Genomic DNA, 25,824 nt, shown 5'->3' with positions numbered 1-25,824 from the left:
AGACAGCAGGTCCTGTGGCAACAATGCCTGCACGGCGTCGCACACGTAAACCCTCGCACACCTGTAGACCGAGGTTGGTCTACATGCAGTGCTGGTACGTCAAGGAGCCTAAACACCTTGAAATTGTAAACCCTTGGGGGATGGCTGCCAGACCCAGCTGGTGGCAGCACCAGATGCTAAAAAGCGTTTTAAAGAGGAGGCATCTGCCAGGGATGTGGAGCAGAAGCTGGGCCCTGAACCCACAGGGCCACGTCTGGGCGAGCAGGGGAGAGGGGCTGAATTGGCCGGAAGCGGCCCCTCCGCTGCTGGTCCAGTCAGACTGAAGCCCGGCCTTGTGCCTGGGCTGTTCCTGCTGTCGTGCACAACCAGCCCTTCCACGTGCCTGCCTGGCCCGGGGTCCCAGCCTCTCCCTCCCCATGCCTTTGGGACAGGATAGGGAGTGTGGGATGCTGTAGCCCCCTGTGGTTGGGCAAGGGAAGGATGGTGGCCCTCCAGAGGTCATGAAGGGACCTCTGTGGCTCCAGCTGCCAACCCTGGAACCCAGACTGAGGTAGCCATGGGGACTCCATCTGGATCCCCTGTGGGAGGCCGGGGAGGGGAACTTAGAAGTTCAGAAGCCACCCCAAACCATTCTGGGACAGGGACACCCCTTCCTACCCCAGGACAGGGCAGGGCTGGGTGGGGCAAGATTCCCCAGCCCAAATAGACCCACCCTACCTCAAGGGGGTGAGACCCTTGTTGGCAGCCAGACAAGGGTGGGGCAACACAGGCGCCCCACCACCACCCAGTGTGGGGGCCCAGTGGAACCAGGTGTGGGGCCAGCAGGTGACTCGCCAAGAGCCCGGGAGGGCAGCCCAGCCCCAAATGACAAGAACAAGAACCACTGCCAGTGTGCACGGACTTGCTGTGTGTTCTTCCCCGGGGAGATGGGGGGCTCATGTGCGTGTGCCGCTCGAGGCTCCCAGCCGTCCAGCAGAACGCAGGGTTCAGAAAGGGTTCCTTCCGCTACTTAGCAAACACTCAGCATTTAATTTGCAAATGTTTGCTAGGGTCACCCTCTCAGCCACCCCATGAGGGTCGCCATGATCACCCCAACTCTAGAGGCTACAGCAGAGCTCAGGACATTCCCCCACAGCCTGCCCCTCAGTGACTACCTCCAAAGGGGAGGGTCCCGGAAGCGCCCACCCAGGCGCCGCCTCTGTGCTTGCTCCCTGAGCTCAGGGATCGCCGGGTCCAGGTAACTGACCTGTGCGCCACGAGGCCCTGTGGGAACAGTCCAGGCTGACCCTGCCCTGTGGAGGCCTCCGTGCACTGGGAGATGGACTAGGGTTGCAGCAGAGGTGGTCAGGGTGGTGGGCCGCACAGCAAGGCAGTCAAGGCCGGCTCCCTGGGAGAAGCACTGGATCAGTGAGGTCTGAGGACAACAGGCCTTCCCTAGGGGAAGGAGCTGGGAGTGCCAAGTCCCCAGGTGCACAGGAGGCTTGGCTGCTGAGAGGCTGCAGGGTGGAGGGGCCTCGGGCTCTGAGTCACGTGTCCTGTGGTCACTGAAGGGTGTCAGCAGAGCACAGGGCATGGGGACAGAGGGAGGGGACCCCGGGGCAAGGCTGGGGGGTCAGGAGCTCAGTGTCCGCTACTCAACCCAGCCAAAACCCTCCCAGATGCCTCCTCTCCTGCCTAGGCAAAGTCCAGCTTGGCACCCTGTCTGGGGCCTGCCTGTGGTCAGGGCCAAGTGTTCCCTCCTCCAGGAAAGCCTTCACCCTCCTCATGCCCTGTAGTCAGGAGGCCGCCTTCTGTGACCCTCTGCATCGCCTCAGGTGTGAAGCCAGACCCACCTGACACCCTCACGCACAGGCCCAGCAGCACCTGCACTCACCCCCACCTTCGCCAGCAACCACTTCCCGCTGCTCTGGCCAAAACCTCCTCTAGGCTGGGCCTGGTGGCTCACACCTGTAATCCCAGCACTTTGGGAGGCCAAGTCAGGCAGATCACCTGAGGTCAGGAGTTCAAGACCAGCCTGGCCAACATGGTGAAACCCCATCTCTACTAAAAATACAAAAATTACAAAATTAAATACAAATACAATAAAATATACAATATTAAAATATAAAATGTTAAATAAAAAATACAAAATTAATTGGGCACAGTGGCACATGACTGTAATCCCAGCTACTCAGGAGGCTGAGGCAGGAGGATCACTTGAACCTGGAGGTTGCAGTGAGCTGAGATTGTGCCACTGCACTCCAGCCTGGGTAACAAGAGCAAAGCTCTGTCTCAAAAAAAAAAAAAAAAAATAGTAATAATACAAAAATTAGCTGGGCGTGGTGGCACACGCTAGTAATTACATCTACTCAGGAGGCTGAGGCAGGAGATTCGTCTGAGCCCGGGAGGTGGAGGTTGCAGGGAGGTGGAGGTTGCAGTGAGCTGAGATTGCACTGCTGCACTCAAGCCTGGACGACAGAGCAAGACTCCGTTTCAAAAAAAACAAAAACAAAAAACCCCCTCTCTTCTCTTGCACCTTCCTATGAATCCCGCCTGGTCCCACTTCCTGAACTTATCCAGACACCTTCTCCTGACCCAGGCACCACCTGCTGTGGGGGCGATGGCCGTAGCCTCCTCCCAGTGCCTGTCTCCATCCCTCTGGCCAGTGCATGCTGAGCACGTGACCCACGCTTGTTGGGACACTTGAGGATACAGCCTTGCCCCCGGGGGCTGACGTTCTAGGGGGAGACAGGAGACAAACATAGAAGGTAGAGTAAGTGGGTGGTGGAGTGGCAGGGAGTGCTGAGTGCCACGGGAAGTCAGACAAGGAGAGTGTGGGGCAGGTGCCATTTAAATGGGGGGCGCTGGGGTCTCCTCACAGCTCCTTTTCAGCTCAGCTGTGCCAGAATCTTGTTGAGTCAGGTCAGCTCCCCACAGCCCTCACCTGACACCTGAAGCCCAGAACTGTGATCTGCACAGCCCTAGGTATGGCCCCAGCAAACCACTGCCTCTCCCCTGCCCCAGCTGACTGCTGTTCCCAGACTCTTCCCTGGCCACGCTCCAAGATGCCAGCTCTGCTGCAGGCACTTTGTTCTCCCAGTGTCCTCCGTGCCTGCAGGGCCCATGCATGGGAAGTTGCATTGGCAGCCCGGGTGCTGGCGATTCCATTTCTGCTCCCCACTCTCCATGAGGCCCCTCTCCCAGAGCCTGACACATTCTGTGGCCGAACTCTAGGCAGGTGCTCCTGAGTCCTTCCCTCGACGAGGCCTGACCTTATCCCCATCCTCTCTGGGCCCACCGACCCCGGTGTTAGCAAGAATCCTGGTAAATCAGTTTATGGAGAATTACCCACCCTCAATATCTGATCCAGTTCCTCATCTCCTACCCGTGATCTCGTCACCCTGCCAGCCTCCTGCAAGACCCCCGTTGAGCCGCTCTGGCGAGAATCCCCCACCCTCAAAGGCTCCCCTAGCAACTTCCCATCCGCTGACCCCTCCGACGCCATCGATCTCCAGCTCCTCTCACCACACTCTCGAATAAAGCTTTTCTCACCATTTTAACAAGTCCTCAGAATCATCTTTTCTTAACTAGCCCCTGCCCCACCTAGAATCATGAGGGGCCTGGGGCAAGTTTTCTCCTCCTGAGATCCAGTGGGGCAGCCGGGGAAGGGGTGGCGCAGCGGGGGTGTGTGCTTGAGGGTGGGGTCTTGGGTCTGCCCCTACTTGTGGGACCCCACAGAGGGGTCTAAAGCCAGGGTCAAGTGGGAGGCTGGGCCCACAGGCAACCCTAAGCAGGTCAGCGGCTCAGGACAGGAGGGAGGCCGAGTCAGGGCAGGAGGATGTGGGACTGCTGGGGGCTGCTTATGTGCTGACACATTAACTCCCTGAGGCCAGGAGGAGGGTGGATGGTCACTCATTACCACAGTCGCTTATGTAACCTGGGGTGTATATAGGAGTCCGGCTGAGGACACACTCACCAGCCTGCACTTTGCCACCTGAGCGCCGCTCCCTCTCAGGATGAAGGTGACGGTGGTGAGTACCCAGACCCCATGCAGAGAGGCCCCGCTGACTGCTCTCCTGGTGGCCAGCTGCTCCTGCCCTCTTCTAGCTGGCACTGGCCAGCTCTGCTCCTCCGTCCAGCTGGGGAAGAGCCAGTGGCTGCCAACCCCCAGGCTCCCTGTGGACTCAGTCTCCTCCCAAGGCTGCTTCCACCCCTCAAGGGTGGCCATGGGTGCCGCTCAGGCGTGGTATCCCCTGCACCCTGGAAGCAGACGTCTGCTGACATTCACTTTGTAGATAAGGACCTGGGAGTGAGAGCTCCTGGGACTCGCTGAGGCCAGGGCAGGGGCCGGGATGATGGTGCAGGAGAGGCTGTGCCCTCACGTGTCCCCCACCAGCTCTCGAGCGGAGGCAGGCTTGGAGTCTGCAGCCACGCTGGGAATGTCTGTGCTTCCTCATGGAGCTGACTGATGGTGAAATAGGTTCAATACTCCACCTGCCCAGGGCCCAGACCCTTCCCTGGTCTACCGACCTGATGTGGACCCAGAGATGGCCAAAGACAAGGCCAGCTTCCGGAACTACACGGTGAGTGCCTTGACATCCCACCCCCCGACCCCCTATTCACACCCTGGGGAGCAGCACCTGCCCCTCACACAGCTCCAGGAGGTGCCCTGTGGGAACCCTCATCCCCATCACACCCTGTGGGGCTGCCTGGGAGAGGGGAGGCACGGGGCCTTGTGTGCAGGTTGGGGGTAGTGTCAGCCTCCACTGACCCTCCGGCCTGCAGTCGGGTCCCCTCCTGGACCGTGTCTTCACCACCTACAAGCTCATGCACACGCACCAGACAGTGGACTTCGTCAGGAGCAAGGTAGGCATTTCCTGCCGCCCTGTGCAAACGCAGAGGACTTGCCCTCAACCCCATGAGCCCACCAGGCACCGAGAGGATGGAGACGACTGTGCGGTGGGCCTGCTGACCCTGGGCCATGCTGCCTTCTCCTTCCCCACCAGCATGCCCAGTTTGGGGGCTTCTCCTACAAGAAAATGACAGTCATGGAGGCTGTGGACCTGCTGGATGGGCTGGTGGACGAGTCAGACCCAGATGTAGATTTCCCCAACTCCTTCCATGCCTTCCAGACGGCGGAGGGCATCCGGAAGGCCCACCCAGACAAGGGTGAGCCCCAGCTCTGCTGCAGGGGGGCAGGTGCTGCCTCCAAGGGGCAGAATGCAGCGGCCTATAGGGTGGAAGGGGGTAGTGGTGGGCCCAGGCCTCCAGCAGCCCTGCCTGGGTTGGGGAGCAGGTCCTGGGCCCCACTTGGCTCTCAGCCCCGCAAACCTGCTCATCCTCTGCCCTTGGCCCCTGCAGTCCCCAACCTACCCTGTCCATCCCCCTCCCAGACTGGTTCCACCTTGTTGGGCTCCTGCACGACCTGGGGAAAGTCCTGGCCCTGTTCGGGGAGCCCCAGGTAAGGGCTGGTGGTTGTGGGTGAGGAGGTCTGCATGTTGAGGCAAGGTGGGGGCGGGGTGGCTTCAGTGCTTGGCCTGGGATACCACCTGCGGGGCAGTCCAGTGCACCCCCCACGGCCCCCCCACGGCTGCCTGTCCCTCTGGTGGCCTCAGTGCTTGGCCTGGGGGACCGGCCAGTGCACCCCCCACGGCCCCCCCACGGCTGCCTGTCCCTCTGGTGGCCTCAGTGCGTGGCCTGGGGGACCGGCCAGTGCACCCCCCACGGCCCCCCCACGGCTGCCTGTCCCTCTGGTGGCCTCAGTGCGTGGCCTGGGGGACCGGCCAGTGCACCCCCCACGGCCCCCCCACGGCTGCCTGTCCCTCTGGTGGCCTCAGTGCGTGGCCTGGGGGACCGGCCAGTGCACCCCCCACGGCCCCCCCACGGCTGCCTGTCCCTCTGGTGGCCTCAGTGCGTGGCCTGGGGGACCGGCCAGTGCACCCCCCACGGCCCTCCCACGGCTGCCTGTCCCTCTGGTGGCCTCAGTGCTTGGCCTAGGATACTACCACAGGGGCAGGCCAGTGTACCACCCACGGCCCCTCCATGGCCACCCCACGCCTTCCCGCCATGGCACCCCCATGACTGCCTGTCCCTCTGGTGGCCTCGGTGCTTGGCCTGGGACACTATCTGGGGGGCAGGCCAGTGCACCCCCACGGCCCCCCACACCCCCACGGTCCCCCACAACTGCCTGTCCCTCTGCAGTGGGCGGTCGTTGGAGACACCTTCCCTGTCGGATGCCGTCCCCAGGCTTCCGTGGTTTTCCGCGACTCCACCTTCCAGGACAACCCTGACCTCCAGGATCCTCGATACAGGTGCTTCCCGCTGCCCAGGGCTGGGCTCCCCTCCCTGGGCGGCTCCTGAGCCCCCCTCACCCTGGTATCTCACTGCAGCACAGAACTCGGCATGTATCAGCCCCACTGCGGGCTCGACAGGGTCCTCATGTCCTGGGGCCATGATGGTGAGGCCAGACTGGGGCAGTGGGGGACGGTGGGGCAGAGGCGGTGCCTGGTGGTGACACCCTCTCCCCACAGAGTACATGTACCAGGTGATGAAGTTTAACAAGTTCTCACTGCCCCCGGAGGTAGGTGGGGGAACGGGCAGCCTGGCCCCGGCCACCAGGCCCTGTCCCGCAGCCCTGAGACAGCTGCTGGGTATGGCTTGCCCACAGGCTTTCTACATGATCCGGTTCCACTCCTTCTACCCCTGGCACACGGGCAGCGACTACCAGCAACTGTGCAGCCAGCAGGACCTGGCCATGCTGCCCTGGGTACAGGAGTTCAAGTACGGCCCTCCCCGCTGAGGGGGCTTGTGGGAGTGAAGCGGCGGGGGTGGGACCTGGGGGCTCTTCACGGGGCTCACCGCCTCTCCCTGCTGCAGCAAGTTCGACCTCTACACCAAGTGCCCGGACCTGCCGGACGTGGACAAGCTGCGGCCCTACTACCAGGGGCTCATTGACAAGTACTGCCCTGGCATCCTGAGCTGGTGACCCTCCTGCCACCCAAGCTGCTGCTGGACCCAGGCCTGGCCCTCCGCCTGCCTGGAGAGGTCTGGCCCTGGGCAGACAGCCGCCATCAGGGTTCACCTTGGTGGGGGACCCCACTCACCCCCTTAGGGTCGCCACCCCTCGTGGCAACTTGTGCCTGGCGGCAATAAAGACCTGGAAGGACACTGTGCTTCTGAAGCCTCACTGGGTGTTACTGCAGCAGGGGGTGGCCCAGGCCGAGTGACCCTGCCAGCAGGGTGGAGGCCAACTCCCAGGATCTGAGATGTGTGTGTCCCAATGCACTGGTCGTGGTAAATATCCGCTCATACTCCCAGCTCCCATGTCAGAGCCTGGGGGACAAGTCATCCAGCTCACCCCCACATGCTCAAAACAGTCACCAAGTCCTCCGGGCTCCGTCCCATTAAAAAATAGCCCAATAGCTAAAATAATGCATTCATAGAAAACAACAAAAAAACCAATGCAGGCCGGGCACAGCGGCTCACACCTATAATCCCAGCACTTTGGGAGGCTGAGGTGGGTGGATCACCTGAGGTCAGGGGTTCAAGACTAGCCTGGTTGACACGGCGAAACCCGGTCTCTACTAAAAATATAAAAATTAGCCAGGCATGGTGGCGGGCACCTGTAATCCCAGCTATTCAGGAGGCTGAGGCAGGAGAATTGCTTGAACCCGGGAGACAGAGGTTGCCATGAGCCAAGATTGCACCACTGCACTCTAGCCTGGGTACCAAGAGTGAAATTCCATCTCAAAAATAAAAAATAATAAAATAAAATAAAACAAGTGCATAGTTTAAATGCTATAAAGCAAACACCTGTGGCCACCACCCCTGAACCGGCCCTCCAGGACCCTCCACGTGCCCTGGGTGCGGCTCCCGTGAAGAGCAGCTCCTCCGCAGCGCTGAAGGCACCGTCCCTCCTCTCTACATGGTTTTGTCACCCAGGCATGCAGCCCTTGTTGCCAACCAGTGGCCGCCCCTCCATCTTCTCTGAAATTCATCTCTGAAGAAAGTAAACTGTCCCAGGAAATTCATCTTTGTGGCGATTCTGTACCTGTATTTTTTTTTTTTTTTTTTTTTGAGACAGAGTCTTGCTCTGTGGCCCAGGCTGGAGTGCAGTGGCGCAATCTCGGCTCACTGCAAGCTCCGCCTCCCGGGTTCACGCCATTCTCCTGCCTCAGCCTCCCGAGTAGCTGGGACTACAGGCGCCGCCACCGCGCCTGGCTAATTTTTTGCATTTTTAGTAGAGACGGGGTTTCACTGTGTTAGCCAGGATGGTCTTGATCTCCTGACCTCGTGATCCACCCGCCTCGGCCTCCCACAGTGCTGGGATAACGGGCTCGAGCCACCGCCCCGGCCGATTCCGTACCTGTTAACGTTTTCCTCTGACCTTCTGCCAATCGGTGCCCGGATTTAGAGGCTTCCCCAGATTCCGTTTGGTTCGTTGGGGGCACGAGTGCTTTCAGGAGTGGTGTTTCCTGAGGAAGAGGCGTGCGGGGCCTGTCCTCAGTGTTGTCAGCCGGCAGCTGTGGGTGTTCAAGCTCATCCGGATCCTCCACTCCCCGGGTATGGAACAGCCGGGTCGCTTTCTGTCCTCGGCTGCGCAGGTAACACTTCCGGTCTGTCCTCGGCCGCGCAGGGAACGCTTCCGGAAGCGGAAGTTGCCTCCCACGTGCTCTTCGGCTCCACAGTGGTCCTGTTTGTATAGAAAGGTAGATCGATGTTTCAGTCCTTCCCTTAATTATTATTATTATTTTTTTTTGAGACCGTTTCACTCTGTCGCCCAGGCTGGAGTGCAGTGGTGCAATCTCACCTCACTGCAACCTCCGCCTCCCAGGTTCAGGCGATTCTCTTGCCTCAGCCTCCGGAGTAGCTGGGATTACAGATGCGCGCCACCACACCTGGCTAATTTTTTGTACTTTTAGTAGAAACGAGGTTGGCCGGGCACGGTGGCTCACGCCTGTAATCCCAGCGCTTTGGGAGGCCGAGGCGGGTGGATCACGAGGTCAGGAGATGGAGACCATCCTGGCTAACACGGTGAAACCCCGTCTCTACTAAAAACTCAAAAAATTAGCGGGGCGTGGTGGCGGGTGCCTGTGGTCCCAGCTTCTCCGGAGGCTGTGGCAGGAGAATGGCATGAACCCGGGAGGTGGAGCTTGCAGTGAGCCGAGATTGCACCACTGCACTCCAGCCTGGGCCACAGAGCGAGACTCCATCTCAACAAAAAAAAAAAAAAAGAAAAAAAAGAAACGAGGTTTCATCATGTTAGCCAGGCTGGTCTTGAACTACTAACCTCAGGTAATCCACCTGCCTTGGCCTCCCAGAGTGCTGGGATTATAGGCATGAGCCACTGTGCCTGGCCCCTTAATTTTTTTTTTTTTGGAGACAGGGTCTCGCTTTGTCACCCAGGGCTGAAATATGGTGGCACGATCTCAGCTCCACCTCCTGGGTTCAAGCGATTCTCCTGCCTCAGCCTCCCGAGTAGTGGGGATTACAGGCACCTGCCAACACGCCTGGCTAATTTGTTATGTTTTTAGTAGAGATGGGGTTTCGCCATGTTGGCCAGGCTGTTCTCAAATTCCTGACCCCAAGTGATCTGTCCAGGCCTCCCAAAGTGCTAGGATTACAAGCATGAGCCACCGTGCCTGGCCTCTTCCCTTAATTTACCAGCGTGCCTCAGAGCTGGTTCCCTGGCATCCTTCGGGGCAGTCAGCTTCTGTTTGTAGGAAGAACAATAGATCTCACCATATTTAACAGCTCTGTTCCTCGAGGGATCCTCCCTAGGGCTCAGTTGTTCCATCCTTGGTGGGGACGGGTGAGGGTCTTCCAGGCTAACTCCCGGCTCCTTCCGACATGACGGCTACACTCTGTGATGTGCAACTTGCCATCTGGAGTGATGAGATCCCCAGACTGTTCCCTATGGCTGCCATAACAAGTTACTACAAATTGAGTGGCTTAAAACAACAGAAATTCCACCAAAAATGTTAAAACTAGTTAATAGATTCTGTAAAGTTGCAGCATACAAAATCAACATACAAAAATCAGTAGTGTTTCTATACAGTAACAACAATCTGAAAAATCAAGAAAACAATCACAGTTACAACAGCTACAAAAACTTCAAACATTTAGAAATAAATTTAACCGGCCAGGTGCGGTGACTCACACCTGTAATCCCAGCACTTTGGGAGGCTGAGGTGGGCGGGTCACCCTGTCCCACCAAGGAAAACAATGACAGCGTTTCCTGTAAATGATAAAATTGAACTTTCGAGCAAACATCGGGATTTAGGTAAACCTGTGTCCACCACTGTGAACTTTGAAGCTTTCTGACAGGTTTTTTTTTTTTTTTGAGATGGAGTCTTACTCTGTCACCAGGCTGGAGTGCAGTGGCGTGATCTCAGCTCACTGCAACCTCCACCTCCCAGGTTCAAGAGATTCTCCTGACGGCCGGGTGCGGTGGCTCACGCCTGTAATCCCAGCACTTTGGGAGGCCGAGACGGGCGGATCACAAGGTCAGGAGATCGAGACCATCCTGGCGAACACGGTGAAACCCCGTCTCTACTAAAAAATACAAAAAACTAGCCGGGCGAGGTGGCGGGCGCCTGTAGTCCCAGCTACTCGGGAGGCTGAGGCAGGAGAATGGCATAAACCCGGGAGGCGGAGCTTGTAGTGAGCCGAGTTCGTGCCACTGCACTCCAGCCTGGGCGACAGAGCAAAGACTCCGTCTCAAAAAAAAAAAAAAAAAAAAAAAAAAAAAAAAAAAGAGATTCTCCTGCCTCAGCCTCCTGAGTAGCTGGGACTACAGGCACGTGACACCATGCCCAGCTAATTTTTGTATTTTTAGTAGAAACGGGGTTTCTTCATGTTGGCCAGGCTAGTCTCAAACTCCTGACCTCAGGTGATCCACCCTTACAGGCGTGAGCCACCATACCTGGCATAACACTTAAAAATTTTGGCCAGGCGCAGTGGCTCACACCTGTAATCCCAGCACTTTGGGAGGCCGAGGCAGGTGGATCACGAGCTCAGGAGTTCGAGACCAGCCTGGCCAACATGATGAAACCCCGTCTCTACTAAAAAAATACAAAAATTAGCCGGGCCTGGTGGCGGGTGCCTGTAATCCCAGCCACTCGAGAGGCTGAGGCAGAAGAACTGCTTGAACCTGGGAGGTGGAGGTTGCAGTGAGCTGACGTCACGACACTGCACTCCAGCCTGGGTGACAGAGTGAGACTGTCTCAAAAAAAATAAAAAGACAAAACACAGTGTGGCACTGGCTTAAAGACAGACACAGAGACCAATGGGGTTGAATAGAGAGCCCAGAAATAAACCCTTCAATATATGGTCAAATGGTTTTCAACAAGGGTGACAGAATCATTCAACGGTAGACAGAATGACCTTTTCAACAAATGAGGCTAGGAGCAGTGGCTCACGCCTGTAATCCCAGCACTTTGGCAGGGCAAGGCAGGCAGATCACCTGAGGTCAGGAGTTTAAGACCAGCCTGGCCAACGTGGTGAAATCCTGTCTTGACTGAAAATACAAAAATTAGCTGGGCATGGTGGTGCATGCCTGTAACTCCAGCTACTGGGGAGGCTGAGGCAGGAGAGTCATCTGATCCCAGGAGGCAGAGGTTGCAGTGAGCCAAGATCTCGCCACTGCACTCAAGTTTGGACAACAGAGCCAGACTCCGTCTCAAAAAACAAACAAATAAACACAAATGGTTCTGGACAAATAGAATAGTCACATGCAGAAAAATGAAGTTGGGCCAGGTACGGTGGCTCACGTCTGTAATCCCAGCACTTTGGGAGGCCGAGGCAGGTGGATCACCTGAGGTCAGGAGTTTGAGACCATCCTGGCTAACACAGTGAAACCCTGTCTCTACTAAAAATACAAAAATTAGCTGGGCATGGTGGCGGGCACCTGTAATCCCAGCTACTCCTGAGGCTGAGGCAGGAGAATCACTTGAACCTGGGAGGCGGAGGTTGCAGTGAGCTGAGATCACGCCACTGCACTCCAGCCTGGGCGACAGAATGAGACTCTGTCTCAAAAAAAAAAAAAAGAAAAAAAAGAAAAATGAAGTTGGACCCTTACCTTACATCATATACAAAAATTAAATAAAAATGGATCAATGAACTAAACTTTTTTTGCTTTGAGATAGGGTCTTGTTCTGTCACCCAGGCTGGAGTGAAGTGGTGTGATCACAGCTGACTGCAACCTCGACCTCCTGGGTTCAAGTAATCCTCCCACCTTGGCCTCCAAAGTAGTAGCAGGGACTAGAGGCGCACATCACCACACTTGGCTAATTTTTATTTTTCGTAGAGACAAGGTTTCTCCATGTTACCCAGGCTAGTATCAAACTCCTGGGCTATAGTAATCCTCCCATCTTGGCCTCCCAAAGTGCTGGAATAACAGACGTGAACCACAGCACCCGGCTGACCTAAACTTAAGAGCTAAAATGGCCAGGCGCGATGACTCACGCCTGTAATCCCAGCACTCTGGGAGGCCAAGGTGGATGGACCATGAGATCAGAAATTCGAGACCATCCTGGCCAACATGGTGAAACACCGTCTCTGCTAAAAATACAAAAATTAGCCGGGCATGGTGGCACTTGCCTGTAATCCCAGCTACTCAGGAGGCTGAGGCAGGAGAATCACTTGAATCTGGTAGATGGAGTTTGCAGTGAGCTGAGATTGCACCACCACCTTCCAGCCTGGGCAACTGAGTGAGGCTGTGTCTCAAAAAAAAGAGCTAAAACTATAACCTTCAGAAGAAAACAGCGGACAAGCTCCTTGACATTGGATTAGGCAATAATTCCTTGGATATGACACTAAAAGCACAGACGACAAAAGAAAACAGGTAAGTTGGCCGGACGCGGTGGCTCAGGCCTGTAATCCCAGCGCTTTGGGAGGCCAAGGCCAGTGGATCACGAGGTCAGGAGTTCCAGACCATCCTGGCTAACACGGTAAAACCCCATCTCTACTAAAAATACAAAAATTCGCCGGCGTGGTGGTGCATGTTTGTAGTCCCAGCTACTCGGGAGGCTGAGGTAAGAGAATTGCTTAAATCAGGGAAGTGGAGGTTGCAGTGAGCCGAGATCGCACCACTGTACTCCAGCCTGGCAATAAAGTGAGACTCCATCTCAAAAAAAATAAAAATAAAATAGATACGTTTATTTTTCTTTTCTTTTCTTTTTTTTGAGAGAGAGTTTCGCTCTTGTTGCCCAGCCTGGAGTGCAATGACGCAATCTTGGCTCACTGCAACCTCCGCCTCCTGCATTCAAGTGATCCTCCTGCCTCACCCTCCTGAGTTGCTGGGACTACAGGCACCTGCCACCACGCCCAGCTAATTTTTTGTATTTTTAGTAGAGATGGGGTTTCACCTGTTGGTCAGGCCGGTCCTAAACTCCTGACCTCAGGTGATCCACCCACCTCGGCCTCCCAAAGGGTTGGAATTACAGGCGTGAGCCACCGTGCTCGGCTCTAATTTTTCAAAATAACTTTATTAAGAAACAGGATGGGCCGGGCGCGGTGGCTCACGCCTGTAATCCCAGCACTTTGGGAGGCCGAGGCGGGTGGATCACCAAATCAGATCAAGACCATCCTGGCTAACACAGTGAAACCCCATCGCTACTAAAAAAAATTAGCTGGGCGTGGTGGTGGGCGCCTGTAGTCCCAGCTACTTGGGAGGCTGAGGCAGGAAAATGGCGTGAACCCGGGAGGCGGAGCTTGCAGTGAGCCAAGATCACGCCACTGTACACTGCAGCCTGGGCGACACAGCGAGACTCTGCCTCAAAAAAAAAAAAAAAAAGAGAGAGAGGAGGCTGGGTGAGGTGGCTCATGCCTGTAATCCCAGCACTTTGGGAGGCCGAGGCAGCAGGATCGCTTGAGGTCAGGAATTCGAAACCAGGCTGGCCAACATGTTGAAACCCTGTCTCTACTAAAAATACAAAAATTAGCCAGTGTGGTGGCATGCACCTGCAATCCTAGCTACTCGGGAGGCTGAGGCAGGAGAATCACTTGAACCTGGGAGGCAGAGTTTACAGTGAGCAGAGATTGCGCCAGTGCACTCCTGCCTGGGCAATAGAGGGAGACTCAGTCTCAAAAAACAAAACAAAACAAAACAAAAAAACGGCCGATCGCGGTGGCTCACGCTTGTAATCCCAGCACTTTGGGAGGTCGAAGCCGGTGGATCATGAAGTCAGGAGATAGAGACCACCCTGGTTAACACAGTGAAACCCTGTCTCTACTAAAAATACAAAAAATTAGCCGGGCGTGGTGGTGGGCATCTGTAGTCCCAGCTACTCAGGAGGCTGAGGCAGGAGAATGGCGTGAACCTGGAAGGCGGAGCTTTCAGTGAGCCAAGATCGTGCCACTGCACTCCAGCCTGGGCGACAGAGCAAGACTCTGTCTCAAACAAACAAAAAACAAAGAAGATACATAATTCATAACCAAAGGAATGGAAGAGTTTACAGCACGTTTGCTATACCCCATGGCAACTTAGAGAAATGGGCTGGGCTGGTACCCGTGACAAGGCAACAGCGCCGTGATTCCTCATTTTCAATCCAGTCTCTCTTGGCCACTAAGCCAACTAGTTCCAGCTTTTTCTGGAGACAAGTCAGGTTGCCCTCCCAAACCTTCCCTCTTCATACAGGAGCCCTCTTCTACCTGACCTCTGAGATTTCTCGCCCAGCACCTCAGCGAGGGCTTGTCTGATGCTGCTGTACTTTGTCTACCCCTCCAATCACAGGAGTCCATAGTTCCTAGAAAATCTATTTTTGCTCCAGTACCAATCCATTTAATAAACTGTATACAAAATCCAGGTATGGAATCTCATGTTGCTACCTTTGGTCGTTACCTATTTTCCCAAAACCTGCATCTAAGCTTGATCTTTCTCCTGCTAAAAACATCTTCGGCCTGGTGTGGTGGCTCATGCCTGTAAATCTCAGCACTTTGGGAGGCCAAGGTGGGCGGATCACCTGAGGTCAGAAGTTCGAAACCAGCCTGACCAACATGAAGAAACCCCGTCTCTACTAAAAATACAAAATTAGCTGGGTGTGGTGGCACATGCCTGTAATCCCAGCTACTCGGGAGGCTGAGGCAGGAGGATCACCTGAACTCGGGAGGCGGAGGTTGCAGTGAGCCAAGATCATCACGCCATTGCACTCCAGCCTGGGCAACAAGAGCGAAACTCCGTCTCAAAAACAAACAAAATACAAAAATTAGCTGGGCATAGTGGTGCATGTCTGTAGTCCCAGCTACTCAGGAGGCTGAGGCAGGAGAATTGCTTGAACCCGGGAGGCGGAGGTTGCAGTGAGCCGAGATCATGCCACTTCACTCCAGCCTGGTAACAGAGCGAGATGCCATCTCACAAAAAAAAAAAAAAAAAAAAAAAAAAATTCCTGGGCCAGGTGCGGTGGCTCACACCTGTAATCCCAGCACTGTGGGAGGCCGAGGTGAGGGGATCACGTGAGGTCAGGAGTTAGAGAACAGCCTGGCCAACATGAGGAAACCCCGTCTTTACTAATAAATAAATAAATAATAAATAAACAAAGTAGCTGGGCGTGGTGGCACGGCCTGTAATCCCAGCTACTTCAGAGGCTGGGGCAGGAGAATCAGTTGAACCCAGGAGACAGAGGTTGCAGTAAGCTGAGATCACACCACTGCACTGTAGTGCGACAGAACAAGACTCCATCTCAAAAAAAAAAAATCTTTCTGGGTATTTGGGTGTTCTCTCTGCCAGTTCGCTGCCCAGCTTGTCCATGACCTTCTCCTCAATACACAAGTCTGCACCTCCATCCAGTCTCCCACTTAATTCACAGGACAGCTCTAGATCTCTGCTTACCTGCCAGAGACAGTCAGACACCTGGACTGTGGCACCCATCTGTCCAACCTCGCCCAGCTCAGATCACCAACCTCATCAATTTCCTTGCAAAACTTTTGACTTCCGCCTTGGACTTTGGCCCCTTAAAATTTTCTCTCTGCAGATTTAGAATATGACATTGCTTTGTAGATACCATAATAAGGTTACAGTAAAGGGATAGCTATTCCCTCCCAAATTTACATTTTCTCTAGATTGGGCCACTCTTGCCATTTTTAATGTTTATTTATTTTTTATTATTATTATTTTGAGACGGAATCTCACTCTGTCACCCGGGCTGGAGTGCAGTGGTGTGATCTCAACTCATTGCAAGCTCCGCCTCTCAGGTTCAAGCGATTCTCCTGCCTCAGCCTCCTGAGTAGCTGGGATTACAGGTGTGCACCACCATGCTCAGCTAATTGTTGTATTTTTAGTAGAGACGGGGTTTCACCATGTTGGCCAGGCTGGTCTCAAACTCCTGACCACCCGCCTCAGCCTTCCAAAGTGCTGGGACTACAGGCGTGAGCCACTGTGCCCAGCCTCATTTCTGGTCTCTGTTCCTGCTTTTCCCACTGGGCGGGCCACATGGCTAGAATCATCTCACCAGCCAGGGCCTCTGCCTGTGGTTTCCGTGCAGCTCTGGAGAGCTGCTCTTCCCGTCCAAAGGTGTGTGATCCCCTACAGTCCACAGTTCCCAGTTCTCCCCTCCACATGCCTGCAAGCAGGACACCCCAATCTCATCTCTTTTTTTAAGAAACCAGGTCTTGCTGTTGCCACGCTGGGGTGCAGTGGTGCAATCAGAGCTCATTGCAGCCTTGAACTCCTGACTCAAGTGATCCTCCTGCCTCAGACTCCTGAGTAGCTGGGACTACAGGTTCAGGCCACCACATCTGGCTACATTTTAAATTTTTTTTTGTAGAGAGAAGCTCCTGCTATGTTACCCAGGTGGTCTTGAACTCCTGGCCTTAAGTGATCCTTCTGTGGCTTCCCAAAGTGCTAGGATTACAGGAGTGACCGCTGTGCCCGGTCGTCTCACCTTCTTTTGACATGGAGCCCCAGCCTTGGGAGGCAGATGCTGAACCGCGTCCACAGTGCCCCCTTCTGGAAATTCTCCACAAGCCAAGGTTTTGGACAGCTCCAATGCCTGGGGCGATGGCATTTCAGGTGGGAAGTCTCTGCAAAGAACTGTACCTGTCTTCCTCCCTTCCTAGATATTAATTCACTTCCAGACACATATTGAGCAGCTACTATGAGCTATTACAGTGATGGCTCTGCAGACAGAGCTGCAGTGAAGACAGATGCCAACCCCACCCTCACGCAGCCAATCCTATGCTAGTTGGTTCTGTAGAACCACCGCTGAGTTTCCAGTTGGTCTGAGTTATCTGGTGAACTCAGACTTTCCCTGTCTTCTGGGCACTCCACAACAATCCAATCACCTGGGGGGGCCCTGACCGCTGCAAACCTCCGTGGGGTGGTTCCTTGGTTGGCCGCCTTCTGATGGCCCTGCCTCCCTGACGAGCCCTGGCCACCTGCGATCCTCCTCCCTGGCTCCTGCCTCGTCTCTCATAGGACAATCTCATTTGTTCTAACACATTCATTCTCAAGCCCAGTAGCTACTCTTGAGTATCACTTAGAGAGGTGTGTTTCCTTGAAGTAAATATTCAAGCATATATGTTATGTAACGGGTAATAATAACTAAAGTAGAAATGTGCATGTATCAATCAGCACAAAATAACTAAAAAAACCCTATCTCCAAACTCACTGACTATTGACAAATTCTGGACCTACTTCCCCTTGGTAACTAGACAGAACTTTCTCTTGTGGGTATCATTATGTGATCAAAATTCCAGATCCTCTTATTTATTTTTATTTTCTCTTGAGACGGAGTCTCGCTCTGTCGCCTGGAGTGCAGTGGCATGATCTTGGCTCACTGCAAACTCCACCTCCCAGGTTCAAGCGATTCTCCTGCCTCGGCCTCCCGAGTAGCTGGGATTACGGGTACACACCACCATGCCTGGCTGATTTTTTTGTACTTTTAGTGGAGACAGTGTCTTGCCATGTTGGCCAGGCTGGTCTTGAACTCCTGACCTCAGGTGATTTGCCTGCCTTGGCCTCCCAAAGTGCTGGGATTATAGGCGCGAGCCACCTCGCCTGGCCCAGGTTCTCTTTTTAAAATTACGACTGTATCACAAAACTATTTCTTCTCAATAGTTGTTACACATGAAGGCAAGAGCTCATTCTCCTAATCCACCCCCTACTTAGCTATCACCTCATAAACAGTTTCCAGCTAATGACTATAATATACAGAGCACCCACAAATGTCTCTATGCAAATTTTTTTTTCTTTTTTAGACGGAGTTTCACTCTTGTTGCTCAGGCTGGAGTGCAATGGCACGATGTCAGCTCATTGCAACCTCTGCCTCCCAGGTTCAAGCCATTCTCCTGCCTCAGCCTCCTGAGTAGCTGGATTACAGGCGCCTGCCACCACGCCCAGCTAATTTTTGTACTTTTAGTAGAGATGGGGTTTCACTGTGTTAGCCAGGATGGTCTTGAAAGTGCTCCGATTACAGGCGTGAGCCACCGCGCCCAGCCAAAAATTTTATTTTTGACAAATGCAAGTGGTTTTATTTATTTATTTTGCACTTTACTAGTGCCATCCTGTGTGTGTTTCTTCCTGGTGTACAGCCTATGTGGTTCTTTGACCCAATAGTGTCCTAGTCACTGCATCTGTTAGAGACTCAGCTTCTCATCAAATCAGTTCTACATAGGCCGGGCGCGGTGGCTCACACCTGGAATCCCAGCACTTTGGGAGGATCAGGCAGGTGGATCACTTGAGGTCAGGAGTTCAAGACCAGCCTGGCCAACATGGTGAAACCCCATTTCTACTAAAAATACAAAAATTAGCCAGATGTGGTAGCACACATCTGTAATCCCACACAAAAACTTGCATACCCAATGTTCACAGCAGCACTACTCACCCAAGAGAGGTGGAAGCCATCCAAGCATCCATCGATACCTGAATGCTAAGGACAGGGAGAATGTGGTCCCTGCGTACACTGGACTGACTCACTCCTAAGGGAACACGGCGCTGATATGTGCTATGATGTGGATGTGCCTTGAAAACATCGTGCTGAGTGAAAGCAGCCAGACACAAAAGGTCCCACGTTACAGGAGATGTCCAGAATAGGTAAATCCACAAAGAAAAAAGGTAGATGAATAGTTGCTTAGGGCTTGGTGGGGAGGGGTCAGAGGGCAACAGCTAAATGGTTCGGGGTTTCTTCCGGAGGAGATGAAAGGTTCTAAAATGGCCTCTGGGCCAGGCGCCGTGGCTCAGGCCTATAATCGCAGCACTTTGGGAGGCCAAAGTGGGCGGATCTCCTGAGGTCAGGAGTTCGAGACCAGCCTGGCCAACATGGTGAAAACCCATCTCTACTAAACTACAAAAATTAGCCAGGTGTAGTGGTGCATGCCTGTAATCACAGCTACTTGTGAGGCTGAGGCAGGAGAATCGCTTGAACCCAGGAGGTGGAGGTTGCAGTGAGCTGAGATTGTGCCACTGCACTCCAGCCTGGGCAACAGTGAGACTGTGTCTCTAAATAAATAAATAAATAAAATGAACTCTGATGACGGATGTGCAACTCTGTGAATATACTGAAAGCCACTGAGTTGTGCACTTGAAATGGGTGAATTATATAGCATGTGACTTACCAAGAAAGCTGTTACAGAAAACACAAACACAGAAGACATTCATAAAGTGAGCTTAAAAGCTTAGGAACATCAGGTCGGACGCATGCCAGCGAGCCGAGATTGCGCCACCGCACTCCAGCCTGGGCGACAGAGCGAGACTCCGTCTCAAAAAAAAAAAAAAGGCTTAGGAACATCAGCCTGGGCAACATGGGGAGTGCGTGTGGTGGTGGGAGCCTGAGGCAGGAGGATCATTTGAGCTCAGGAGTCTGAGGCTGCAGTGAGCCACGACTGCACCACTGTGCTCCAGCCTGAGCAACAGAGTGAGAGAGACCCTGTCCAGAAAACAAAGAAGCCTAGGAACAGGTTTTTGAGTTTTAAACAGATTACCTTTTTTTTTTTTGAGACGGAGTCTCACTCTGTTGTCTAGGCTGAAGTGCAGTGGCTCGATCTCGGCTCCCCGCAACCTCCGCTTCCCAGGTTCAAGCGATTCTCCTGCTTCAGCCTGTGAAGTAGCTGGCATTACAGGCACCCGCCACCACACGCGGCTAATTTTTGTATTTTTAGTAGAGATCGGGTTTCACCATGTTGGCCAGGCTGGTCTCAAACTCTGACCTCAGGTGATCTAGCCCCCTCAGCCTCTCAGAGTTGGGATTACAGGCATGAGCCACCGCGCACGGCCTATTACTAAACCAAGGCTGACTTCTCGATTGTGTATTCCATGTATAGTAGCCCCTGAAGGCATCTGAGAGTTCACGCCACCGGCTGAGCCCCTGAAGGCATCTGAGAGTTCATGCCACCGGCTGTGTTTGAGCATGGAGCTCTGTCTGGGTGGGCCAGATGGAGGTCAGCGACGTGAGGGAGCTGGGTATACCGGGAGCTGCCCAGGGGTCTGGCGGGAGAGCAGGAGATGGGGGCTGTACCAAGGACGGGCCAGAGGCAGAGGAAGCTGTGCTGTGAGTTTTCAGGGTGGGCAGTGACCTCCAATTGATAACCTGACCCCAAACGGAAACCTGGACGGTGCCCTGACTGCTGTCTCTGCTGCTGTCTTCTTCCTAGGATCGAGGTTGGGGGCGTCAGATGCACCTTCCCTTCTCCGTCCCAACCCAGGGCCTCCAGCTCCCCGCCCCCTGGCTTCACTCTGCAGAGGAGCCTCTATTAACTCGCCCACCTCATCTCTCCTTCACCCTCTGCCCACTCTGGCCCTTCCATCCTTTCCTGAGGCCAAGAAGTGTGAGCAGGAGGGAAGGGAGGGACCAGCTCCACCACCAGCCTTGGAGTGTGGAGCTGACAGGTCCACTGGGCTGTGCCAGGCCTGAGGCTCCTTTGTGGTCAGGCAATGGACAACGCCAAGCCAGCCCTCCTTACAGAGAATGCCAAGGATGGGGCAGGAGGGTGCCTGGGGGGCCACGCCGTGGGGGAGCCTGACGGTGCTCTGGGCGCCCACTGCCCGGAGTAGGGGAGACACTCCCATCCTCAGGCCTCCCGTGAAAGCAGCACCAGGCACACAGCCAAGCACAAAAGACGCATTTATTGGTGGCCAGATCTAAAGGGCAGGATGGGCTGGTGTGAAGATGACGTGGAAGATAACGGTGCTTCCCCTCTTTCCCTGAGAGTCAGCCTCTTCCCCTCCGGCATGGGGCCTGGGGTGGGGGTTCCAGACTCAGACCCCCAAAGCCCAGGGCAGGGGAAGGGTCTTGAGCTGGGTCGTGTTTCCCTCCTGGGCCAATCACAGAGGCAACAGTGGGAGTCCTGGGGAGGGGCGTGGCTGGCGTGGGGGTGGGGCCTGGAGCCCTCAATACAGCACCCTGCAAACCCCAGGGGCAGCCCCCCAACCTGTGCCCGGCCCTGCAGGGTCAGCTAAGGCACGGTGGCTGGGTCCTGTCCTGCCGGAGGCCAGAGCAGTCCCAGGGACCCAACCCTCTCAGGATGTGCGGCCGGGAGAACACAGCTACTTCTTTCGCCGGGCGGTCCTCGAACTACTGGTACAGGGGTTGGGGGCTGGGGTGGCCTGTTCAGAAGCAGCTCCAGAGTCTTTATGGGGGGCTGGCCTGCGCTTCTCCCTGCTGGCTGGTGCCAGGGGGGAGGACCGGAGAGACCAGGGTGCTAGCAGGGCCTGCACAACTCTGACAGCCCCTATGGCCACGAGGAGCCCCCAGAGCAGGGCGGGGGCCTCCAGAGGAGACAGCTGAGTGCGAGTCCAGTGGAGGGCCTGGGCCAGAGTGCTGTTGGCACTGCGGGCCCGGGGTGGGCTCTTGTCCTGTGGGAGGGAGGTTGGGGAAGTGCTTACTGGGTTCACCCCAGGAGGCTAGGGTCACCCCTGACACCTCCCCTAGCCTGGCTGATACCCCCTTACCTGTAGCCCAAACTGCCTGAGCAGTGTCTCCAGCGTCGGGTCTCCCAGGGACACGGGTGGGAAGAACTCCTCCACCCACTGGCGCCGCCACCACTGGCTGCAGCAGGACCTGATGTTCAGAGCCTGGCGGCACCTCGGGCTCCACACCCCACCCGGTGCCCGGCCTTACCCCTGCTCCCCGGGCTCCACACCCCACCCGGTGCCCGGCCTTACCCCTGCTCCCCGGGCTCCACACCCCAACCGGTGTCCAGCCTTACCCTTGCTCTCCAGGCTGGGAGAACCAGTACTTGTAGCGCTGGGCTCGGATGTAGGTGGGCGGCCCCTTGTGGAAGGGATACTTGGCCACTTGACTCTGGATGAGGCGGATCACTGCAGCGAGAGGGGTCAGTGTGGCTCCCGCAGTACCCTCCCTGCCCCCTCTTGTCTCCATCTCCACCCTGCCCCTCCCCACCCCGCTTCGCACCTGGCTCCTTGCCCTGCAGCAGGCGCAAGACCAGGCTTGTGAACCACGGGCTATGCGTGTGCGGGCCCAGGGCTGCAAACCACATTTGCCAATCCAGGCGTGGTTGGTGGGGCACCACAACTGGGGGAGGCCGGCTCAGGTTCCCAGGCTTGTACATGAACTCGATCTCCTGCCAGGCAGGCCGAGGTCAGCTGGGCCAGCTGACCTGGGCCCCACCCTGCCCGCCCTGTGAGGGCTCACCGTCCAGTGGTGGCCATCGTAGCTGCCCTCCAGCACCACCTCAGGCCGCCCACCAAGCCCGGTCATGCGGCGGAAGAGGCCGTAGGAGTTGGCCAGCTGCAGGTGCTCCACGGCGCCAAATAGGCGGTGGGCCCCAGTCCAGAGGCGCCCGTGGGTCCCGGGCTCCACGTAGGAGTACGGCACCTGGAGGCAGGTGGGCGGTTCTCAGGGCTGTCCTGCCCCTGGCCTGCCCCCCAGCCCTGCAGTGCTACCCACCAGGCTGATCAAGAACAAGGCCACAGTCGCAGTGCTCACAAGGGACAGTTTGACTGCAGCACTGAACTTCCGTAGCCAGCCCCGCACCTGGGTCCACCTGTGGGTAGGGACCCAAGGTCGTCATGGCGGCCCTGCACACCTGTGCCCCCTCCCCACTTCCTGGGCCATGTACCTCCAGAGGGCACTCAGCAGCTCCCAGGCCAGGGAGGCCACACCCAGCCACACGGTGGGCAGCGTCAGTGTCTTTAGCCACTGAGAGAACTGGTGAAAGGTGAAAGCTGGTGGAGAAGGGAGGTGTGAGGACTGGTCCGCCCCTGCCCTCTGGCCCCCTCCAAGTCGGCACTCACTGGTTCTGGAGTGGATGGTGCGCTGCTGCCAGTCAACCTCCAGGCCAAAGTAGCGCACAGTGCCACAGGCCAGAAGCCCGTAGACGGCTAGTTCCAGCAGCAGCGACAGTGTGGCCAGCAGGGCCTTGGGCCAGGCTGTGGGGCAGGACAGTCATGGGTCAGCAGAGGGTCCCTAGCCAGGGGGCTGGGGTGCAGTTAGAGTGGGAGTCCTGTGGGGATGTTGGAGGGGAGAACCCCCAGGAGGGCAGGGGGCTAGCGACAGCGAACCCAGGATGAGTGACACGCACAGGTGGTCGTCTTCTTGCGGCTGCCATGGCCAGGCTCAGCAGCCAGGTGCTGGTCGTCTAGCAGCGCAGTGGTGAGCACCAGCGTCATCAGGTTGAAGAAGTTGTAGTTGCCAGTGATGATAATCAGAACCTGCAGCAGCACCTGGGGGCGGCGCACTCTCAAAGCTCCCGGAGACGGACGCCCGACCCTGTGGCGCAGCCCTACCTAGCAGGCACCCACCTCCATCCTGCGGGGCGCATCCCTCTGCTACAAGGCCTTCCTGACAGCGGTTGCCACCTGTCCCCGGGAGCCACCCTGTCCCCAACAGGGCACACTGAGCAGCGCTGAAGGCCGAGCCCTGTCTGCCTCTCTCTGACGGCTGCAGCTCTCACCTACCTGTGAGTAGAAGGCAGCCAAACGCAGGCGTCGAATGGGGGCGAAGAACAGGGGCGGCACGGCGATCTCGATTAGGAAGGTGGCCACCACGCTGAGCTTGTGCAGCCAGACAGGCAGGTGGTGTGCGAACCAGGCGGCGGGCGTGGGCAGGCACTGGGTCTCGTAGTGGTAGGTGAGGGCTGCAGGCGAGAGCAGGAGTCAGGGCTGGCAGACCCCCAGACCACCCCAGGTCCAGGCAGGGCCCCTCACCAGTGAGCCCCCACCACGCGGGGCAGCGGCTGGTCAGCTTGACCACGCCTGAGGCGAACATGAGGCGGAACAGCAGCCAGCGCACCAGCCAGAAGGGGAGGTCTTCATGGGGCAGGGCCCCTGCCCGTCCGCCCTGGGGGGCCTGCTTGCGGTGGGAGGCTGGCCTCAGTGGGGCCACCAGCACGGCCAGGAAACCAGTCTCTAGCAGCAGGGAGTCCCTATAGGGAGAGCAAATAGCACCAAGAGCTCCTCCCGACACAGCTCCTCTGGGAGGGTCCTCCCAGGAGAGGCCCTACCCTACCCCCAGCCAGCCTCCCGCAGCCCCAGGCCCAGCGGTCACTCACCACTGGAAATAAAGGAACACCTGGCCCACCTGCAGAGAGAGGGGCCGTCAGGGAGCAAGTGTGTCTGCGGACTAGGTAAGGCAGAGGCAGGGGTAGGGGTGGACTGAGCTGGTCACAGGGGTCCCACTTGCCTGGCAGGCCGAAAGGTAGGCAGCCCAAAGCAGCAGGTAGACGACGGGGTGACGCAGTGGGCTCAGCAGCAGGGCCCCCAGGGCCAGTAGTGCGCCCAGCAGGCTCAGCAGCTCCAGGCCCTGGGCCGTGTCCAGCCCCAGTCTCGGCGCTTCCCACAGCAGCGTCGGGGTCTCCCACAGTTGCTGCCAGCGGCCCTTGCCCTGCGGCCGCAGCGTCTTCCTTGCAGGTAGGATGCCCTCGGGGCCATACAGGCCTGTGGGAGGGCACGTCAGGGCCAGGCCCTGGACAGCCCTTGCAGACTAGACTACCTCTGAGTCAGGGCCTGCAGACCCCCCAACCTAGGTCAGAGCATGCGGATACCTCCATCCCTAGGTCAGGGTCCGCAGTCCCTCCAGAGCCCGTCCCCCAGGTCAGGACCTGTCAAAACCCCGTCCCAGGGCTAGAGGCCTGCTCAACTAGCGGGGTCAGGGCCTCCACCCAGCAGAGCCCACTGCCCTCTTCCAGGTCTCAGCCCGATCTCCTACCCGCCCCACCAGGTCTGGGAGGAAGCCGCTCTCCCACCTCTCTCAGAGTTCTGTCCCCCACCCCAGGTCAGAGTCCAGAGCCTCACAGCAAACGGATCACCGCACAGATTCCTACCCCCACAGCGGCCTGCAGGACACGAACCTCCGCCCCCTACCCCCTCCGGCCACGCCAAGGCCTGGCCCTCACTCCCAACCCCAGACTGCGTGAGTGCCGGGCACAGAGAAAAGAGGACATATAGGGTCCCGCGCCGAGGCTGGGGGTGTCCACCCTGGGTGCCTTCACCTGGGATCTGCGTGTAGAGGGAAGCGAAGGCGAACATGAAGACGGCCGCCACGCCCTGGAGGAAGAGCCGCCGCGGGAGCCGGGAGCCCGCCATGTCCGCTACGCGGCCCGCAAGAGCAGGGTCCGCCCTCTCCGCCCGCCCGCGGCAGCCCCCAGGCCCCGCCTCCTCGGCGCGCCCGCCCGCGGCAGCTCCAGGTCCCGCCCTACCTCGCCGGCGGCAGCCCGAGGCCCCGCCTCCTCACTGCTCCGCCCGCCCAACCCGCGGCAGCCCCAGGTCCCGCCCCGCCCCGTCCAGCCCCACCCACGGCGGGCCCAAAAGCCCGCCCGTCCAAACCGGCGGCAGCCCAAAGCCCCGCCCACCGCCCGCCGCCTTCTGTCCCGGCGCCGACCCTGCGCCACGACTCTTCCGGTGCGCTCCGGCCGCGCGGCGCGGGGCATCGCCTCTTGGGCTTTGGCCCGCGT

General features: G+C 56.9%; 2 protein-coding genes across 2 annotated transcripts; one reads left to right on the top strand and one right to left on the bottom strand.

Moving 5' to 3' along the window:
- Positions 1 to 7,025, top strand: MIOX (myo-inositol oxygenase). Its single transcript, XM_007976250.3, has 11 exons — positions 1 to 94; positions 3,932 to 4,010; positions 4,482 to 4,562; positions 4,765 to 4,845; positions 4,986 to 5,148; positions 5,373 to 5,440; positions 6,181 to 6,290; positions 6,369 to 6,436; positions 6,510 to 6,559; positions 6,647 to 6,759; positions 6,856 to 7,025. Exons 2-11 carry the CDS (start codon positions 3,996 to 3,998, stop codon positions 6,962 to 6,964), a joined length of 858 nt encoding a protein of 285 aa, XP_007974441.3. The 5' UTR covers positions 1 to 94; positions 3,932 to 3,995; the 3' UTR covers positions 6,965 to 7,025.
- Positions 7,026 to 21,016: 13,991 nt separating this feature from the next.
- LMF2 (lipase maturation factor 2) lies at positions 21,017 to 25,519 on the bottom strand. The gene is made up of 14 exons (XM_007976255.3): positions 25,363 to 25,519; positions 24,555 to 24,808; positions 24,424 to 24,452; positions 24,080 to 24,297; positions 23,831 to 24,009; positions 23,455 to 23,596; positions 23,168 to 23,302; positions 22,993 to 23,098; positions 22,821 to 22,917; positions 22,566 to 22,748; positions 22,326 to 22,494; positions 22,120 to 22,231; positions 21,863 to 21,959; positions 21,017 to 21,766 (listed from the first exon to the last, which is right to left on the bottom strand). Exons 1-14 carry the CDS (start codon positions 25,454 to 25,456, stop codon positions 21,458 to 21,460), a joined length of 2,124 nt encoding a protein of 707 aa, XP_007974446.3. The 5' UTR covers positions 25,457 to 25,519; the 3' UTR covers positions 21,017 to 21,457.
- Between the last annotated feature and the right edge of the window lie 305 nt (positions 25,520 to 25,824).

The sequence above is a fragment of the Chlorocebus sabaeus genome, chromosome 19 (genome assembly GCF_047675955.1).
Source record: "Chlorocebus sabaeus isolate Y175 chromosome 19, mChlSab1.0.hap1, whole genome shotgun sequence".
In the NCBI taxonomy this organism is placed as follows: domain Eukaryota; kingdom Metazoa; phylum Chordata; class Mammalia; order Primates; family Cercopithecidae; genus Chlorocebus; species Chlorocebus sabaeus.
This window is presented reverse-complemented; position numbering and strand designations above follow the sequence as displayed.

What these genes read in the sequence shown, in the direction of transcription:
- MIOX (XM_007976250.3), top strand. An exon ending in CCAGCTTCCGGAACTACACG is followed by an intron (nt 4,563 to 4,764) that starts GTGAGTGCCTTG and finishes TCCGGCCTGCAG; the next exon opens with TCGGGTCCCCTCCTGGACCG. An exon ending in TGGACTTCGTCAGGAGCAAG is followed by an intron (nt 4,846 to 4,985) that starts GTAGGCATTTCC and finishes CTTCCCCACCAG; the next exon opens with CATGCCCAGTTTGGGGGCTT.
- LMF2 (XM_007976255.3), bottom strand. Translation starts at nt 25,456, where the DNA reads ATGGCGGGCTCCCGGCTCCCGCGGCGGCTCTTCCTCCAGGGCGTGGCG. An exon ending in GTGTTCCTTTATTTCCAGTG is followed by an intron (nt 24,298 to 24,423) that starts GTGAGTGACCGC and finishes CTCTCCCTATAG; the next exon opens with GGACTCCCTGCTGCTAGAGA. An exon ending in CCTTGTTCTTGATCAGCCTG is followed by an intron (nt 22,749 to 22,820) that starts GTGGGTAGCACT and finishes ACCTGCCTCCAG; the next exon opens with GTGCCGTACTCCTACGTGGA.